A 19,003-nucleotide genomic window follows, 5' to 3' on the forward strand; every position below is an offset into this window, starting at 1 on the left:
AGTCTGCACTGGGGTTTGAACCAGAACCCTTCAGTTCTCAGACCAGTTCCCAACAGAGTCGGATATCAAGGATTTATTTAATGTGAATGTCACCTCTGTGGGTTTAATGACAGACCATCAGGAGTCCGTATCAACACCACACTGCCCCCCCCCCCTCCTCTCTGTTGATGTTTTACTTGAATGATGGGGTTTATTTTCCAAGACAGAAGGTGAGGCGGCTTCTAAAGCCAAATAATGATGAGCTGCAGAGTGAAAGTGAAAGTTGGTTTCCGTTCAGGGGCTTTTCTCAACAGGGTTATTGGGAGAGCACAGCTGCCGCTGCTTTTGTGGTTCTGTCCGACTCATGTGACACACGCCTGACAAAATGGAACATTTCAGAAATGTCCTGCCCTCAGCCCACGTCGTCAGGTGACGTTATTCTGTGGTAACATGAAGTGAAAGCAGTGTTGGTTCTTATTCAGAAAGCCTTTCTAACATGCAGGGCTGGATTTAATAACGAAACATTTAAAATCCTACATTTGTGACAGAATTTAAGTATATATATGTATTTCTATATGCTTACTCCCCGCCCAGTAGCTCTGAGACCGAATAGCAGAGAGACATCGGTAAATCCCGGATTTACGCGCGCTCCCGTCGCTTTAACGGGGGCGCGCCCGTGGTGTTTAAATCCGTCACTTCTGCGTCATTACTCCACGTTGAGGGCGTGAGTTGAGTTTACATTCAAGACACGGAGGGAAAATCGCGCACTCACATTGTGGAGGTTTCGGAATGATGGCGTCTGCGAGCGTGGTGGGGCAGCACCCGGGTCCGCACAGGCTGGACCCGGAGCCGCAGATCCTCATCCTAAAGCTGCGGGGCGCCAAGAAGAGAGTCACCCTGCCGAGGAGGTCGTCCTGGGAGAGGATGGTGCTGCGGAGGAGCAGCGAGGACTCCGCCGAAGAGGAGGCTAAACCCCGTCCGGTGTCTCCGTCCGCAGCGGTGAAGGGAGAAAGGATGCCCGGAGAGGGAGGCGCACCTCCGGTCACCCCCGCTGCGCCACGCAGCGACGCGGATGGGCACCAAGGAGACAGTGGAAGCGTCCTTCTAGCCGCTGACTGCCAAAGCGACTGTGATTTCAATCATAACACGCGTGAGCGACCGTGGAGGTCCGCCGGCAGCGTCCTGCCGATTGGACACAAAGAAGCGCACCGACAGCGGGAGCCGCCGCACGGGAGACGGGACACATGGAGCGGAGACAGCAGGCAGAGCACCCTCTGCTCCTGCTCCTCCGTGCTCGCGCCGGGTGGCAGCAGCCTCCCCCCGCTGCAGAGGCTCACCCAGGGCAGGACCGGAGTCGTGAGGCTGACCCGGACCGATCCGCCACGCAGGGAGGCCTGGTCGATCTTTGAAATGGATCCACGAGTGATGTCGGAGCGGGGCGAAGGGCACAGGTTCGAGGCGAAGCCCGTTAAACGGGACTGGTGCGACGCATGCAACCGCCAGATCACCGCGCAGGCACTCAAGTGTCAAAGTAAGTGGTCCCGCAGAAGCGTGCAGGCCTCTTCTTCTCATCTGCGTGTTGTTTCACACTTGAAATGAGGTTTATAGGCGACAAACCTGCACAATTGCAACCTTAAAGTCTACTCCGTGTGACTGGTGGGGGACTTTCTGCTGTTAGAAAGGCGAAGTTGCCTTCAGTTTGAAAGCAGCGTCCCGCTGATGCGTTTGGGAGACACAGTAACCTTTTAGATACCGCTGCCTTTCTTCCTCTAGCTCTGACAGCGCGGGTATTCTTGGGAGGATTTCACCACACGGGAGGAAACGGCATAAATGTGCAGGTCCGATGAACTTTACGAGCTATTTATTGCCCGTGAAGGCATGGAGCCTGATTATCTGTGCAGCCACACACCAAACCTGCGCTGCGCTGGCGGTGATGACGTCACGCCCACCTGCACAGCCCAGTTGATCTGCACACACGTTTGATCTGGCACATGCACACGTGCAGACATTTAAACCTTCTGCTGTCTCTAAGTGTGTGTGTGTGTGTGATAGAAATAAGGAGAGACGGAACAATAGAACAAGTATAATGGAACGGAAAGAGAACAAGTGTGAGCGAGGGATTCAGGAAAAGAGTGAGAGTTTGTCCAGCACAGCAGAGATGTCTGATTTACTGTGCTGTACCGGCAAGAGCTCAGTGGAGCGAGAGTAGTGATTACGGAGGCACCACACACACACACACACACACACACACTGGAACGACTCTCAACCCAACAACTTCACTGGAAGTTTGTCGTCTCATCGCTGCAGGGGTCAGGACACTTGTCACTGTTGATTCTGCTCCTCGGTTTTCTCAGAAAACCGGAAGTCCTGCATGGGGGGCACTTTACCAGCAGTACTAAGTTGGACGTTTCAGGGGATTTTATGGGGAGAAACAACCAATTCTGCCAAACATCAAAACACCCGCATGCGCTGCTTTCAGTTACACCCAGCAAATGACAGGGAGTCTGAGCCGGCGTCCGTAAACGGGCAGCGTTCCGTCCCTTTGTCTTCTTGCTCCCTCTCCTCTCTAATTTATCACCACCTCGTGTGCGTGCCGGCTTGTTGCATTTGGATCTTGGCGAAACAGCAATGCAGCGTTCTTCCCCTGGGAGGGGGGGCTGTTGTGATGTGGCTGCGCCCTGCAGGAGTCCGGCCAGAGCCGCCAGACTCCCAGACTGCTGTCGTGCTCTTGTGTAATCCTCTGAATTATTGCTATGGTTGACTTTTGTCTATTTTTATGTTCTTATTGCTCAGAGTTAAATGCTAGGTTTGTATCCGATTACCCCCCAACACACACACACACAAATCTGCTTCACATAAAGGAAATGCAGCGTTTTTCTCTTCTTCACGGATAAAATAATCCATATTTCTTTCTAAAATGTGTCCCTAAGTAAATCGAATCCTGCAGTGCAGGGATGACTGAGGGAGGGGCGCCACGACCTTCCTAATCCCGGGTCTGAGTGTCTCCTGTCTGGGATTATGTATATAAAGATGAGGTGGGGATTACAGGCCTTCAGCCAGAGTCAGATGCCAGATTAATATTCACTTAAAGCTTTAGGGGTTAACCCCCCCCCCCCCCCCCACTGTACAGCCAGATTACTCTGCATATGTGCTATATATACTGTGTATGTTTATCAATCTGCTGCCATTTAAACCTGACCAGGGTTTCGCCACCACCTGATTAATTTTAAAGAACAAATGTAGGTCGCATTGAGCCGTGAGGTAGTTTTTTTTGTTGGGGGGGGGGCTTCATAGATGTCAGACAGATTAATGAAAATTTGTGTTTCTGTGTTTATCACCATATTTGTGTGAATGGGTGTGCCCCCCCCCCCCCCCCCCCCCCTCCTTCTCCAGAGGCACAATTGTGCTTTCACAACAAAAAGCAGGTCTTAACACCGCGGATCTCCCTCCGACGGTGGACGGGAGCTCCAGAATGCTGGAACAGATGGGGGATTGTTGCCCGGCAGCAGATGTGGCTCCTGTCAGGCACATGGACGGAGACCCGCACTGATACACATGGCTGCCAGGAAGCCCCCACAGACCCAGACACACACGAGTATTGACCACAGACCTGCACAGAGAGCTCCCAGTGTGTTCTTTATGTCTCGTGGTAATCCTGCCCCCCCCACCCCCCCCCACCCCCAGTTGGGCCCTGCTCCACATAAAGCAGACTCTGTCCCACGAACCTTTTAACCACTTCACCTCGGCACCGTCAAAGGTCACCGAGCTTAATGGCTCCCAACCTTATTCCCAATATTCCCTCATCGTTTCAAAAGCCCGGACGAAGAATTCAAGAAACCGAACACTTGGTCCCGTTTCTGCGTGCAGGTTCTCTCCTCGATGCTCCGCCGCATGTGTGGCGGCGCGGTGGGGAGTTTCAACCGGGCTATATTTAGGTCGTCCTTGGTGGACGGTGATGGGAGGACGGCAAAGGAAGGACGGAGCTAAAGGGCAGAAAACTCTGGATGAAAAGAGGCCGAAACCCTCCGGTGGTTTCATTTGTTTTATTCTAAGCACCTTCATTCCTCACCGAGGTTGCCGAGTTAAGAGTTTAATTGTAGAGTCGAGACGTTGCCTCCCTCTTCTTTTTACCTCTGCTGGTTATATAATACGAGTAAGAACATCCCGTCCCCCCCCCCGCCTTTGATTCTTGAAATAGGGTATGTTAAATCTCAGCGTTTTTCTTTCTCAGCACATATTAATCACAACAACACACATTCAGCCCCCCCCACACACACACACACGCACACACACACTCACAGCTGTGAGGCGATGGTCTACGGTTGCTGTGTGGACCAGCGGGACACCTCTGCAGTGGTCTGTGACGTCCCCACACTCCCACCACCTTCTTTCTGCCTGAATGAAGTGCGAGGGGGTGTCTGTCTCTTTAAGCCGGCTGGTTGCTGCTGCAGAGCGTGTGGGTGCTGCAGTGGAGGCAGAGGGAAGATCGGGCGGCATCGATCGAGGTCGTGCAGCAGAGACGCAGAGCTGATGTCCACGGGTTCCCCGAGCGAGGAGCAGTCGGAAGTCAGCGGAGCCAGAGCGGCGCGAACATCAACATTCCTGTGAGGAGTACAGGTGGAGGGGTGGCAGAGCAGGTGGAGAGGGGGCTGTTTATTCGGAGCGTGGCACCAGTGGCAGAGTGGCTCCGCTGGGATGGCAGAGGGGGGAACTGGGGGGGCTGGCGCTGGGGCAGTCCTCAGAGGGACAGGGCCACCAGGAGGGCCAACGAGGGCTACGCACACAGGACGGTGCCAGCAGGATGGTGCCGCCACGCTTCATCCATGGCACAGATAGCGCCTCTTGTCGCAGGGCGCGATGACGCCAAGGAGGAGGCGGCACCCGCGGCCAGGTCGGGGAGAGGTGAAGGCATCGGGCCAGGCAGGACTTTCCTGGGCCAGGTCTCGCTGCATCTGGAAGAAGTCAGGGGGGAGCCGGAGGGGGACGTTGGCAGCGCCTGTTTCGGACAGGTGTCGCGCCGGCTGGGGCGATTCCTGAAGAGGCTGCCAAAGTCTCGCTCGTGGAGCGACGGCCTGCGACTCCTCCGACGGTCGTCCTCTAACGGATCTCTGCTCACCACCTCAGGTACGGGCGAGGAGACTGGAGTGTGTGCACGGCACAACAGGAACCAAAAAAAGGAACCATTTGGCTCCTGGAAGTTGTGCTTTAAAGGTGGCGAAAGAGGGAGAAGGGTTGAGCCGACATGTTGAGCCGGGCCGGCCTCAGAGGCTGCGAGCCCAAATTTTTGAGCATTGTTTGTGCCGGTCAGTCGATCCGAACCGCACTGACCTTCCAGCCCTGTCAGGCTTTGTCTGCATCCCCTCACCCACACATATTGGCTGATCCCTCCTCTTTTGTGCGAGGGCGGCCGCGTGTGTGAACCGGGAGGCTGCCGGCCGGCCGCAAACGTCCGAATCGTCCAGTAAACGGCTCGGATGAAAGCAGATGGCTCCGGGATTTTTTTTTTCTTTTCCTTGATCCAGAGAAGCAGAGAAACAGCCAGCTAACTTTAATTAGATAACTTTAATTATTTTAATCACAGCAACATCAAAGATCTCTTTGGTGTGTGTGTGTGTGTGTGTGTGTGTGTGTGTGTGTGTGTGTGTGGGTGTGTGTGTGTGTGTGTGTGTGTGTGAGAGACCAGGTGAATCATGACTCGGTGGTTCTCCTCTCCACCTTTTGTGACGTCACAGTGAGCAGAGTAAAGGTCATTTCTGTGACGGAGTTCCCTGTTGTGTAACTCATTGAAAGTTTCCCAGAGTGGATTCCGCGGTTCCTCTTTTAAACTTCTTCTTTCTGTTATTTTTGGTGTTTTTCTTTGATGATTCAGGCTGGAAATTCCTTTGCTATTCCTGGAATTGCTAAGAACAGCCTGGGTGAGCACCGTCTGGCCTTTGGAAGTAAAACCTGTTTTTACTCGAAGCTCATTTGTCTCTTAATATTTCAGTAAAGCTGAATGTCGAGGGGGTTTTCTGGGATTGTGGACTCAAACATGGACATCGAGCATTTTTGGGGTATTGGTGTCTCACGAAATCAGAAATAAAAGCAACTGAAGCCTTTTCTCCCTCCCTTTCTTTAACTGAAGGAGCGTCTGCAGCCTAGCAGATGGGTGAAGGGAGGGAGGGCAGACGAGGAAGTGATGGAGATACGGAATGTTTGCATCAAATATCAATTCAATGCTCGAGTCCAAACACGCACAGATGTCCCAGTAAACGGCGTGTCCTCGGCGTTTGATCAGGAACATGATCAAGAGGAGAGGGCTGTTTATTTCCCTCCTCCGAAGCCGTTCTGCCAAGTGCAGAAGGAGGCGCGTCCGCGTGGCGAAGCTGAAACAGTAGACGTGCACAGATGGGAATGACGCCATCCTCCTCAAACCCGCCCGGAATATATCCATGGAAAACAATAATGTTATCAGTTAAAACAGGCCAAACAGAAAAGTGGGTATCCAGCTCTCGATGATCTCTGGGTCCACAAACGCTGCTAACAGAAGTGAGGGGTGCTGATTTGGATTTCTGTGACGTTCAGCTGTAATTGTGCCAGTCACGCAGTGGGAGAACTGGGATAGATGCTCCAAATGAGCTCTGATGGGATCAGACTGGGTAAATCCCCCCAAAGACCCCCGAGCTCCTCTTAATTCCTTTGTAAGACCTGGAGAACGCCGTTTAGGGTCGTTAGCGACTGTGTTAATATCCGCGGCCCCCTATTAAATCTGCACCTTCCACCTCAGCAGACGGATGCAGGCTGCTGCTCTATCTGCCGCCTGCAGACATCCTCCATGAGCCCCTAATCCCAGTCCCAGTATCTGACAAGCAACCGCCCTCATCCACGCTGGGAGGTCACATATGGAGCCGATTCTTTTGTGAATGGTGTGATGGGAAGACTTCAGGGTCTGAGCGACCGTGGCGACACATAACAGCGCCGCCGCCCTCGTCCTTGTTGGGCCAACAGAACCTTTTGTGATGATGAGGGTTTACGGGTTTCCTCTGCCATCACACCGCCTAGGGAAGGTTATGTTCATGTGACCTGAATTTGACTTCATGAAGACAAAATGGACAAACAAATTCACAAAAATACCCCCCAAATATGAAGTCCAAGAAGAACCTTAGCGGCCAAATAATCTGTCAGGTCACCATCAGTCAGAAGGGGGAATCACAGGTTTAAGGCTGAACTCCCCCTCTTGTGGTTTGGACAATACTGAATCTTCTGCAGATGAGAAAGAGGGAAACACCTGAAGGTCCTGATCCCGGAGGTCAGTCTCATGTCGGATACTTTTCAGAAAAGTACCGTCCTTTTCTGCTGACTCTGCTGGTTGTGTTTGTGCCAGCAGGCCTGCGTATCCTCCTCTGACTGCAGCCTTTTCTGAACCTGCTTATTACAGTGGCCTGCATGAGAGAGCCAGCACGTGCTATCAGTGTGGGAACGATGGGGGTCACAGGTGACCTGCTGACAGAGGCGTATCTGACTGGGTGTGGATCAGGAGGAAGTATCTCTGAGGGTCTCCTCCCAGTTTCCAAAATACCGACTGAATCAGTTATCAGGAAAGGACCAAACCTTTTCTTCAGAGCACCTGCGATCCAACACAAATACAGCTTTTTCTCTTGAGGATGACGCCAAAGGAAGTTTAAAGGTGGGGTTTTCACCACCCCAGAGGCCCTTTGGGCTTCCCATGATCTGATCCACTGGCCTCAACAGAGAATCCTTAAAGAAAAAGCTAGCTTAGCATTACAACAGTGCCTGGGTTTTGGACTTAAACAGGACCTCAAAATGATGAAACTGAAATCAACAGTTGGGTTTAATATGTCTGTATATATTGTTGTGAGATTAAACACAAGACCAGAGGAGACGACGGAGGTCCTCCCTTGCGTCACTCTGCCCAGTTCCCATCTTATCTCTCTGAGTTGACCTCTAAGCTGTCATGAACAGCATCCCATATCTGAACTCGATACTCTTTCCTCGACACTTCCATCCTGTTGTCGGGGAAGTGCAGCCTTCAGCCCTTCCCTTCATTGTTACCCTGTAGTCCAACACAACACACACACACACGGTGTTTTGTGTGCGCTGAAACACTCAACAGCAGGTGATGCCTGTTCGTCGGGAAAAAATGGTCTATGTTTTTAATCCCAGCCATTTCTGTTTTGTTTCTAAGTGAAAGTGGGGAAGTGAGAGCTTAATTCAGAACTGTAGTGAAGACGGTCCATTGCTCGGGGACCAACGAAATTCCACAAACTGAAGCATTCCATGTGCTTGTTATCTACGCACAGCTATTCCCCCCGCAGAAACACCATTAATGACATTTCCAGATAAGCAGCCCATTAGAGACGGAAAGAAAGACAAAATAAAAAAATAAAAAAACTGAGTTACCAAGGTTTGTTTGGGGAATTTTGGGGAAAGTACCAAAACCTACTTGTAGTAAAAAACAAAAAAAAGCCACTTTTTAAGATGTGTGATGGAATTATGTACAATCTAGTATAGAGTGTTGAACTGTACACCAGTTGGTATTTCAACTGTTCATATTTAACCCTGTCCAAACGTGATATTTAAATGAGATTAACAGATGAGGATCTCCAATGGTCCATGCGCTCACAGGTGCGTTACCGCAGAATGGCCACTAGATGACGCATTTTACCGTTAGATGGATTGCGTCATTAGACGTACTAATTGATTAAATTAGATTTGAATTGTCTTCTGTCCTTCAGACTAACTTTCAGCCCGATGCTAAATGTAGTTCATGACATTTGCTTCTCAGCAAATGGTTTTATTCTTTTCTTCTCTGACCAGTGTATTTTTGTGTCCACCAGACTGCAGCTACACCTGCCACCTGGAGTGTGAGAGGAAGGTGCAACTGGACTGTAACCAGAGAGATAAAGAACTAGGGCAAACTCCATCTCCCAGAAGCCATTGCTCCTCCACTGCACCACAACAAAAGGTGAATATTTTAAACCTGAATCCAAAGTTTTATTGTGGAGTGATTTTTTTTTTTTTAACTCAAATTGCTGTTCAGAATTGAGTTTACAGTTAATCCAGCAAAAGCAGAAACCTCAATCATTTCTGCAACTACGGCCACGATTCCGCATGTAGAATCAGAGCAACTTGTTGAAGCCTCAGGAGGTTCTGTGTGCATCATCTGTCCAAATTTAAACGTTTACATAACCTCCCAACGTCCTGCTGATGTCTATGGATGAATGTATTTTTACTTATGCATGCGTTTGCTTGGGAGGGGGGGGGGGGGGGATCGCCATGTTCCAGGTTATTACTGAGACCGTACATCACCCAAGGATCTTGTGTACCTCCTCCTGTCCCTCCCGCGGCAGCCTCATCCCTGTCAGGGATTATATCACCTCAGGGATTATATCACCTGTCTGTTGCCATGATTTAAATTCCAAAGCTGGAGTCTTTCTACTCCCTGACTGTCCGAGCTACGAGCCATCCAGTCATGGTTGTACATGCACGTGTGTAATTATTCTTCCCCAAAATAGAGCTTGTTTGTTTGTGTGTGCGTGCGTGCGTGCGCACATGTAGGAAACTGTGCTCAGCTTTTCAGGATCCCTGCATTAGTCACCCACACACAGCAGTTCACACACGCACACACACCCCACAGGCCTGCAGCAGAATGTTGGCAGTTGCTCCATGCCCCCTTTGGGGCAGATACTATAAAATTAGACCTTTGGTGACATGCCAGGGAGACTCTGCGTTCAGAGAGCTGAACCAATCAGTACAATAACACACTCGGAAACATTCTGATGAGAATGATGAGAATGATGAGAGTGGGGGAGGGGGCACTCAAGTAAAACGTACCAAATGTCAAGCAGCAAACATGTTCCTTCATTGGCTGCTTCTTCTTTGGGTACGAGCTGTTTGTAATGGCGTCATAATTAAGGAAATGAGGTGAAAGTCCGAATCAAGCGAGCGTTGGTGATGCCTGGCTCGAAGGTTTGTGCCTCGCTCTGCACTCTTGTTCGGTTCATAGAGTGCGCTAATGCTGCAGACCAGAGGAGACATGACGGCTCATTTCCTGCAGTCTTCTTTCCTCCCCTTTGCTCTCTTTTATTGCCACTGTTATGTGTGTGTGTGTGTGTGTTTGTGAGTGTGTGTGTGTGTGTCTTTACAGGTTTTTGTGTGTGCCTCAGCAGTAATCGATCCCTTTCTTCCACAATAAGCAGTTACAACATGCAGCAGAGCAGCACCGGTCCATCGCCTAGTCCTGTTCTGTGTGTGTGTGTGTGTGTGTGTGTGTGTGTGTGTGTGTGTGTGTGTGTGTGTGTGTGTGTGTGTGTGTGTGTGTGTGTGTGTGTGTGCATACCGCCCTTCAATTTAACTGATTATCCTGATGGAGCAGGGCTGCAGGTCATCCGTCTTTGGCTGAGACAGAAAGACAGCCGGTGAAATGACGACATGCTGTCTTCGCATTCTGCAGCCCTCCAGCAGCATATAGATTTATCTATAATCAACTCTGATTAGATTCTAGGATCCCAGAGAGACACGCATGTGCGCGCTCAGCTGGAGTAATTAGGTGCTTTCTGACATGGAGGTCCCAGAGGCGGTCAGAGGGCAGATTGGCAGGTGGAGGGCGCCCGCGGCGTGGAGGGAAATCCCACGTTGCTGCAGAGCATCCACAGCCTCTCCTTCCAGCATGGCCCTGTTTTTGCAGCCTGTTTGCATAGTGTAAAGCTGCTCGCTCACTTCCTGTATGTGCTGCTCTTGCATATGCAAGCGTGCGGCTTTTTCCTCTCTCGCTCATCACTCATTTCACTTCCTGCTCACCGCTGCCTCCCCCCTGCGCAAGAGCTGACCGTGCTCTGCTCAGCGGAGGAGAGGGAGGAAGGAGGGGGAGGGTGTCTGCAGGCTGATAACGCACCACAGATGGTTGAGCAAGGCTGCGAGAGAGTGAGAGCGCAGGAGTGAGCGAGCAGGAGAGGATCGGATGGAGCGGGAGGCATCTGTCTCTGTTAGAAAAGAGCGAGGAGGCGGCGCCGGCTCTGAGAGAAGCAGCGGATCTGGCTCACTGTGAGGATGGAAGCGTCGGCCCAATTGATCTGCTGCCACAACCGGGACTTAAAAGGAGGCTTTTTTTCTTCAGCGACACAGAGCAGGATGTGTTGTGGCGTGCGCGCTGCCTACAAGTCTCTGCTTGCAGATGCAAGAGGGGCTCTCAGGTGAGCTGGGTCAACTTGAAACCAACCTGTAAACCGACTCCAGGACGCCAACACGCAAGCACAAATATCCCTGTGAACACGTACGCGTGCGTGTACAGCTGTCGGTGACAAGGTGAGTGCGCTATATGCTATGTGCACGATTGTGACACCAGCGCACTCACCCACACACAGGAGGAAGTGACACGTCTGGGCTGCACTTTCCTGGTTGTCTCTCTGGTGGCACACAAGGGCGACAGATCTTCAGCCGGGCTCACCTGCCAGGTACACAGGTGGGATTCATACGTTCGGGAGGCAGCAGAGGAGCCCTGACATCCCTGGTTGTGGAAAGGAACAGGTTCTGATTTTTTTTTAAAAAAGAAGGAAAGAAAGGTACAACCCTTCTTCCTGCTGCTGCTCCACTGCATCCAGGCTGTTGCCATCTCAGGACTTCTCCATGACTGTCAACACAGTGGTGACCCCGTCCATGACCAGCAGCAACAGCATGAGCAGCGGGTACTGCAGCCTGGACGACGAGAGCGAGGACTTCACCTTCTTCACGGCCAAGACCTCGTTCTTCCGCAAGCCCAAGCAGGCGCCTAAGGTACAGAAGCGAGACGGATCGCACCCGCCGTGGAGCGTGACGTGGTCCGAAAAGCTCAGATGTGACGGGCCTTTCGTGCCGAAGTTGTTGCACCAAAACCAGGCCATATAGCAGAAGTGTAAAAAGGAAGTGGTGTGTGAATAAGCCTGTCGGTGTGCGGGGAACAGGAACTGACACGCTTCTGTTCTGCCACATTGACCCCCCTCAGCCTTCTTCACCAGCCCCTGTGCTTTTTGACCCTATACTTTCCGTGTGTGTGTGTGTGCGCGTGTGTGTATGGTTGGCTATGGTGTGCTTTTCCTCGTCTCAGCAGGCACGCCGATTGTGAGTCCGGTAGGTTTTGTGCGTGGGAGTTCTTTCCTCGAAGCAGAACTCGCACACAAGCACTAAAATGTGTGTGTGTGAGTGTGGGACAACCACTTACCGTGAGCCATTTTTTTAGTTACCATAGCAACCCATTGGTTGTATTGGCACTGGTATTTGTTCTACTGTACATCCGTGTGCTCGGCTCATGAACTGTGTTAACCGATATAATTGCATTAAATGCAGCACTACTTGAGGATTGGCCCCATGATGCCCAGTAAATTAGTGATACACCGAAGGCTGGTGTGAAGCCCGGAACGAGATGCTCTTTGCATTTATGTAAATGATGCCCGTCTCCGTGGCTGCGGTCGTCCTAGCAGGGTCTCAGCTGTCTGGGTTAGAGGAGGTATAATCTCTGAATAATTGACCATCTGTGATGTCAGCGTGTACAGTCGGAGTCGCTGGCAGTGGCGGTGGTATCGGCGTTAACGCGTCTGGGCTCGGCCCGTCTGAGGGACACGGATGTGTGTGACACGTGCTGTACGTCTTCATCCTATGCAGTAATTCAATTATGACTCCTCCGATGACGTGTTTGAACTCTTTCAAGCAGCGTGGAAGGGATCTCATCTGAACACATGTATGTGTGTATCGAATTCAAAGAAAAAGTTCACCGTTTCTGCATTAGTGTGCAAATCTATTTACTCAGATACCCTGGTGGACACATTCAGGAGAGTTCTGATCCTCTTTTCTTTATGAATTATTTCCAGAGATGAGCCTTTTGCTCCAGATTAGCCAGCCAGCATTAATGTGTGTGTGCGTGCGTGTGTGTGCGTGTGTTTTGCTGCTGCCGCCGCTCCTCTGGCCTGTTTTAGCATTAGCAGTGACTCTTGACCACTTGTAAGATTCGACCCGATGGAACCGAATCTACTGTGACACTCGCAGAGACGGAGGGAAGGATGGCGAGGGACAGCCAGGCCAGGTAACATAGAGACGGCGCTGGCATGTGATTAAAAACCAACTCCTTTGCAGCAGCCGCGCGACCTCTTATGTCTGGTCTCATTAGAGCGTCAACGTTTACTCCTGTCACCCGGAGGTGTGCACGTCCCTGTTTGTCTGCGTGACGAGTACATGTGTGAATGTGCACACATCTACCCTGCAACCCTTATGTAACAGTCCTAGATGTCTGTACACTTTCAGACTGGTTTACATCAGTCTGTGTGTCGCCCTCACACGGCCTGTGGTGGTCACCTCTGATTCAAGACAGCCAGAGGGCACCAGCGGGTGACTTTACGACCCGGTAAAGCTTCAGTTATGGGAGCACTGGTGTAGGAATGTGCTTGTCCCTCAGAATTGGTGTTTTCCTGTGACCACAGAGCCAAAAAACACAAATAATTAAGGGTTCGCATTTTTTTGGTTCTTTCGTGTCATCGGCTCCTTCGTGACCCATCGGAGGACGTGTTCCAGGAATTTTTCTGGAACTCTGAGGCGGAAACTCCTCTATTGTCCCGCTCTTTTGTCCCTTGACCGCTGGGGCTGTTATTTGGAGAGCGAGCCCAGGGCGCTGCCTCCCATATATTTCAAAAGTTGCATACAAACGCAGGAATTCCTGTGTGGTTCTATTGAATCTAAGGAATTTGAGATGCAACCTAAAGCTACAGTCTGCTGCACCGCTCCACACACTGTTGCAGAGAACTGCGCTTCGTGCAAATAATCAAATACATGATGTCATGGATTAACAGCAGACATGGAAAAATCATAAATTATATAAAACAAACACGATTAAAGAACCTTTGAATAAAGGTCTTCACTTCACTTAAACCAAACTATGAGGGAAGAGTCATTATTGTAGCTTAATGGAGGGTGAATGAATGTAGGAAAAATGAGGTAAGTGGCACACACACACACACACACACACATGCACACACACACACATGCACACACTGCATGCTCTCTGTTGAATGAAATAGTGACTTCATCACCTGAGGACTCCCCCTGAAGAAAAGATTCCAGCTCTCTTTCTCTCTCTGGCCCAGAAACTGGAAACAGAGAGGAGCAGGAAAAAACTGTTATTGTGAGATAGCGAGGGAGCATCCTTCGGTACTATAAATAACCCAGTCAAACTCTGTGTTGCTAAGGCTGGCTCAGCAGCCAGTCTTTCATCATTCCTCACCCTTTACTCGCCTCATTCACTGCTCTCGCACCCCCTTCCTTATTTGCTTATTTCTGCTTGTGGTCACAGACCACTGAGCAGGCGGCACGAGTTTGCGACCTTCTCATTCTGCGATGCTGAAAGTGCATTTTGTCCCATTCACAAACTTTCACTGTAGCGTCAGAGGCTGCTTTTCTCTCTGAGGGTGCAAAAATGAAAGAAGTAATTAAATAAAACATGGGGACATCGGTTGTTGTGGGTAAACACCCAAAGGTAAAAAAAAAAAAAAAAAAGACTCAGTTTAAGGTGGAAGATTCTGATCCAGATATTTATTCATAAACCTGAAAAGGCATCTGAGAGGATTTGTTTCGGTAGAAACGGCGCCATCTGCTGGTCAGGCCACACCACTGCTACTACCGGCGCTGATTCGACTGTCCCTTTTGCCTTTTCAGCCAAATGAAGCAAAGGAGGATGAGGACAAGGGAACAAAGGAGCTGTCAAAGGAAGAGGTGAAGGCACGGATACAACAGTATAACTCTCAAGTTTCTGAAAACGGCATGAAACTGGTAAGCTTTTAAGCCGTTGCGAACGTATTGTACAAAGTGCACGACAAGAGCTCAGCATTCCAAATTATGAATTCACTTTATTTCAGGCTTCAGATGGAACCTACACCGGCTTCATCAAGGTCAACCTGCGCCTCAGTCGGCCTGTCACGGTCTCTGCTGTCGAGTCGCTCAGCTCTGATGGGCCGACCATACTCGGCAAGGCGGCAACAGAGTGCCTGGAGGGAACAGACGGGGAACGGACTGATAAGAGAACGTCCTTCTACTTGCCCTCCGACTGTATGAAGCAGCTCCACCTCAGCTCTGTTACCACCACCAGAGAAGTCATCCAGGGTTTGCTGAAGAAGTTCATGGTTTTGGACAATCCCTGCAAGTTCGCGTTGTACAAGCAGATGCACCGCGATGGACAAGGTGGGGAAAACTGGCCTTGTTTGGAGAAAACGCCGCCTTATTTTCCATTATCATCTCATTCGCTGTTGTCGCTGCACCTGCAGATCTGTTCCAGAAGCTTCCTCTGCACGAGCGTCCTCTTCTTCTAAGGTTGAAAGCAGGACCTGATCTTCAACGGCTCAGCTTCGTCCTTAAGGAAAATGAGACGGGAGAGGTGGAGGTAAGAAATGACTTGTCCAGAGGGCAGTAAACACAACGCAGAACGAGCATCTCTCAAAGCTAACTTGCTGTTCTCTCCTCTCCCGAACACTCCTCTTTCCTCGACAGTGGCATGCGTTTTCCATCCCTGAGCTGCAAAACTTCCTAGTGATCCTGGGGAAAGAGGAGACGGAGCGAGTCCGGGCAGTGGAGCAAAAATACAGCATATACAGACAGAAACTACAGAAGGCCCTACGACAACACGACCCCTGACCCCCCCCCCCCTCACCTGTTACCTCCTCAGGCCAGGAAGAAATGAACCATTTGTCCTTTAAGGACTGGAAATTCATTCTGAGGACTACAGACAGAGCTGAACTTGTCTTACACGTGTAACACCCGGACATACGGAGCATCCGCATGCAGAGACACACTCTCTCTCAGGCTCAGGACCCCACCACCCCACCCCCTCCATCATCCCAGCGTCCCTGAGGAGAGAATCTGGGCTCTAGCGTGAAGTGAAAAGGCTGCGGGGGGGGTCTGATGGCCGATAGACAAAGACAACAAAGCAGCATCTGAAACCTGTACTTGAACTTTTGTGTGCTTGAAATGACGAACCCCTAATGTCATTAAAACTTCTCCCCCTCCTTCTCATCCTTCTCCTCCTCCTCCTCCTCCTCCTCCTGCTCCTCCTCCTGCTGCTGCTGCTACGACTAAGTGTTACTTATGCATGAGTCTCCTCAACTCGTCCTCCTCCACATAGTTACAAGTGAATCATTGGTCACCTGAGAACTTTCTTGAGAATCTCTTTAGGATGGAGGGACAATCATTCAATGTTTTCTCAATCATCATTATTACTAAAAAGGATTTTAAAGGGGGTGTTCGCCAGGTGCATTTTGAGGGAGGGAGGCGTTTCAGGCCAGAGTTGTTGGTTTGGGAAGTTTAGAAGCAGCGAGAAGAAAGAGATGAGAATACTGGAGGATCTGTTCTCTGATTTTATTTTTTTTTCTCAGGGAAAAGAAAACTAAAAAAAAAAAAGTATCTCCAAGTCTCCACGTTGTCCTGACTTATTTTCCAGCTTTAAAGAAGGTTCCAGGTGTTTTTAAACACGGTTCCATTTTATTTTGCGTGTGTAACTGATTCATATCAGAGGTTCTGGAATCCTGAACAGGGTTTTTGGGCTCATGGCCCCGCAGAGATCCGAATTCTCAGGAGACACCCGGCTTTTGCCTCGTCTACGTGCTCACTTCAGGCATTGCAACGTGCACTTTGAGCGCGTCGAAGGCAGATGTAACCTTGACATTTGGCGCTGCCCTGAGGATTTGGTTGCAGTTCTGCTCCCCATGTTGTGGTGACATGCTTCACTCAGCCAAAACAAGGACCTACAGTGGAACACATGTTTAAAAAATCCTGGATTTCCCCTCTGATGCCGTGGGATACAGCTGTCACGCACCTCTGTGACAGGAACTCTGACAGATCCAAACAACCACGCATGAACTTTACCCCCAGTTAAAGCACATTTACTGGTTAAGCTGGGCCACAGACATCACAACAGACAGGACGTTGTTGCAGGAGTGAGGCTGCTAGTGTTTGGCTTAAACGTGAGGGGATTTTACGCCAAATGTTATAGAGGGTTATATAGAGGTTTATCTAATCAAGGGTGGTGACATGAAAACTAAAAGCTGTTGTTTTTGCAAAGGTGCAGGTCACTGAATGGCTCTTTTATCTCCACGCTTTTTCCCATCAGTGATGCAGACGCAGAATAAAGTTTGTGATGGACTCTGATGGACCAATGGTGTGTTTGCAAAGCATATGTATAACATAGACACTGGTTAACGAGTCACTCATTTGTGTGTGTGTGTGTGTGTGTGTGTGTTTAGGTGCTCCTAACTGATTCATTCTTAATTAAACATGCATTTCATGCACGTGTAACACTGTGCAAATGTAATTGGTCGTACCAGATGTTTGCCGTGCATGCACCAAAAGAAGGCGTTTACCAAAGCATTAGCGCACTCGTTCTCCTACAATAACAATATTGACATATGAAGCTTGTTGCTTCTTAATAAAACCCAAACCTACTGTCGTGGAATTTACTTAATGCCACCACCCATACTGTACCCGCTGGCAGTGCCTTTGTGTCCCGTGCTCCTGCTGTGTGTGTGTGTGTGTGTGTGTGTGTGTGATAACCGGGAAATTTGCATGTGTGCAAATCACAGTTTCAGGTGTTGTTGAGTTACGTAACGTTACTTTCTCGCCCTTCTTGTGAACACATTTCCCTTCCCAGCAGACCGTGTGTGTGTGTGTGTGTGTGTGTGTGTGAAGTGAGTAATTTATTTCACAGTACATCTTATTGATATTATGTAATTTCAAGGATGTGGAGATTTAAAGCTTTTATCACAATTTATTTTGTTTTAATTGTGTATAAGAATAGCAGCAGAACTGTACAGAATATTGAACTGAAATAAAAAGTCACCTCTAAACATCCTCTTTTTGGTGTTTTCATGCTTCTACCTTGTAATACTGGTATTTCAATAGGTTTTTTAAAAAAAATTCTTTATTTTAAAAGGTCCAAGCTTAACATAGACTGAGATGAACCACTTTGCTCAGCGCTGATCTGAGCGGAATGTTTGTGCTCTGGTTGGAAAGTGCTGAGAGTTGCGACATGTGCTAATACATAGCATGAGTGGCTCTGAGAGGCCAATTGTAACTGAATAATTACAATTTTCTTCACACACACACACACACACACGCGCACCCCCCCCCCCCCCCCCCCCCCCACACACACACACACACACACACACACACACACACACACACACACACACACTTTTTCAGGCTGATTCTCTTCAAGGGACATTAAGAAAGAACGTGTTGGGCCAGTAAACTGGCCGCAGGTGTCGGTGTCTGTCACCTCCAGGGAGTCCAAATACAGCCATAACCTTTTCAACCCACCAGAAGGACTTCTACCTGCACCTGGTCACCCCTCTTGTCGTGCACAGTTGTCAATCTGTAGTTTGTGAGTGGAGCGTCGCTTCGCTGTGTGCACATGCTTGCACTTTGGACTCTTTTACAGCTGAAAGTGTGAGGAATACATCGGTTTATAGGTATTGTCACTCTGCTCTCTCTGCACGCCACCATCTAATAATAATCCTCACCATGTCCAGGCTGGCCTTAAAGGCTGGCTGCTGACCAGAGGTCTGCCCGAATCTGTGTCAGTACGCTTATTTATGGCAGCAAATATAGACAGACCCCGTTTCTCACCTCTGAGAAAGAGCTAAGATTAGCATCACCCCCTGCTCAGTATGTATCACTGTTTGAATTTAGCCTGTCTACCTCCCATCCCAGCCTAGTCTTTCTGCCAGTCCTCTGGCCTGTATGCCCCTACCTCCCAGTATAGATCTCCATACACTCTCCAGTTTCAGTCCATCATTCAGCTTTCATGACAGGATAACCAACACCACCCTGAGTGCCGCGGGCCGAGAAAAGGGCCTATGGCGTTAGATAGTATTGTACATTTATTATTTATTAATTAAGCGTGCGCTACTTTAGTAATTACTCAAGCAGTGCAAACAAAGTACACTCATCATCAAGATCATTTCATGACAAGTACATGTCAAATTTGCGACCGTCCAAAAATTAAGAAGACAGTGGC

The 19,003-nt window shown here is 49.7% G+C and overlaps 1 protein-coding gene across 5 annotated transcripts; it reads left to right on the forward strand.

The window, feature by feature from the left end:
• Positions 1-7: 7 nt before the first annotated feature.
• On the forward strand, positions 8-17,835 carry rassf5 (Ras association domain family member 5). Of its 5 annotated transcripts, none has more exons than XM_011614291.2 (6): positions 8-1,510; positions 8,817-8,944; positions 14,656-14,769; positions 14,856-15,177; positions 15,261-15,376; positions 15,484-17,835. In XM_011614291.2, the coding sequence occupies exons 1-6, from the start codon at positions 769-771 to the stop codon at positions 15,625-15,627; spliced, it is 1,566 nt and encodes a 521-aa protein (XP_011612593.2). In that variant the 5' UTR covers positions 8-768; the 3' UTR covers positions 15,628-17,835. The 5 variants fall into 5 exon arrangements, with proteins under 5 accessions (XP_011612593.2, XP_029682357.1, XP_011612595.2 ...); XM_029826497.1 differs by lacking the exon at positions 8-1,510 and adding an exon at positions 4,263-5,103; XM_011614293.2 differs by lacking the exons at positions 8-1,510; positions 8,817-8,944 and adding exons at positions 10,578-11,540; positions 11,621-11,751.
• Positions 17,836-19,003: the final 1,168 nt, after the last annotated feature.

The sequence above is a fragment of the Takifugu rubripes genome, chromosome 19, assembly GCF_901000725.2.
Source record: "Takifugu rubripes chromosome 19, fTakRub1.2, whole genome shotgun sequence".
In the NCBI taxonomy this organism is placed as follows: Eukaryota; Metazoa; Chordata; class Actinopteri; order Tetraodontiformes; family Tetraodontidae; genus Takifugu; species Takifugu rubripes.

Bases quoted from the DNA above. Each gene is read 5' to 3' on its own strand.
- rassf5 (XM_011614291.2), top strand. From the start codon at position 769: ATGATGGCGTCTGCGAGCGTGGTGGGGCAGCACCCGGGTCCGCACAGG. The intron at 1,511-8,816 runs GTAAGTGGTCCC...TGTGTCCACCAG, and splicing joins GCAGGCACTCAAGTGTCAAA to ACTGCAGCTACACCTGCCAC. The intron at 14,770-14,855 runs GTAAGCTTTTAA...ACTTTATTTCAG, and splicing joins CTGAAAACGGCATGAAACTG to GCTTCAGATGGAACCTACAC.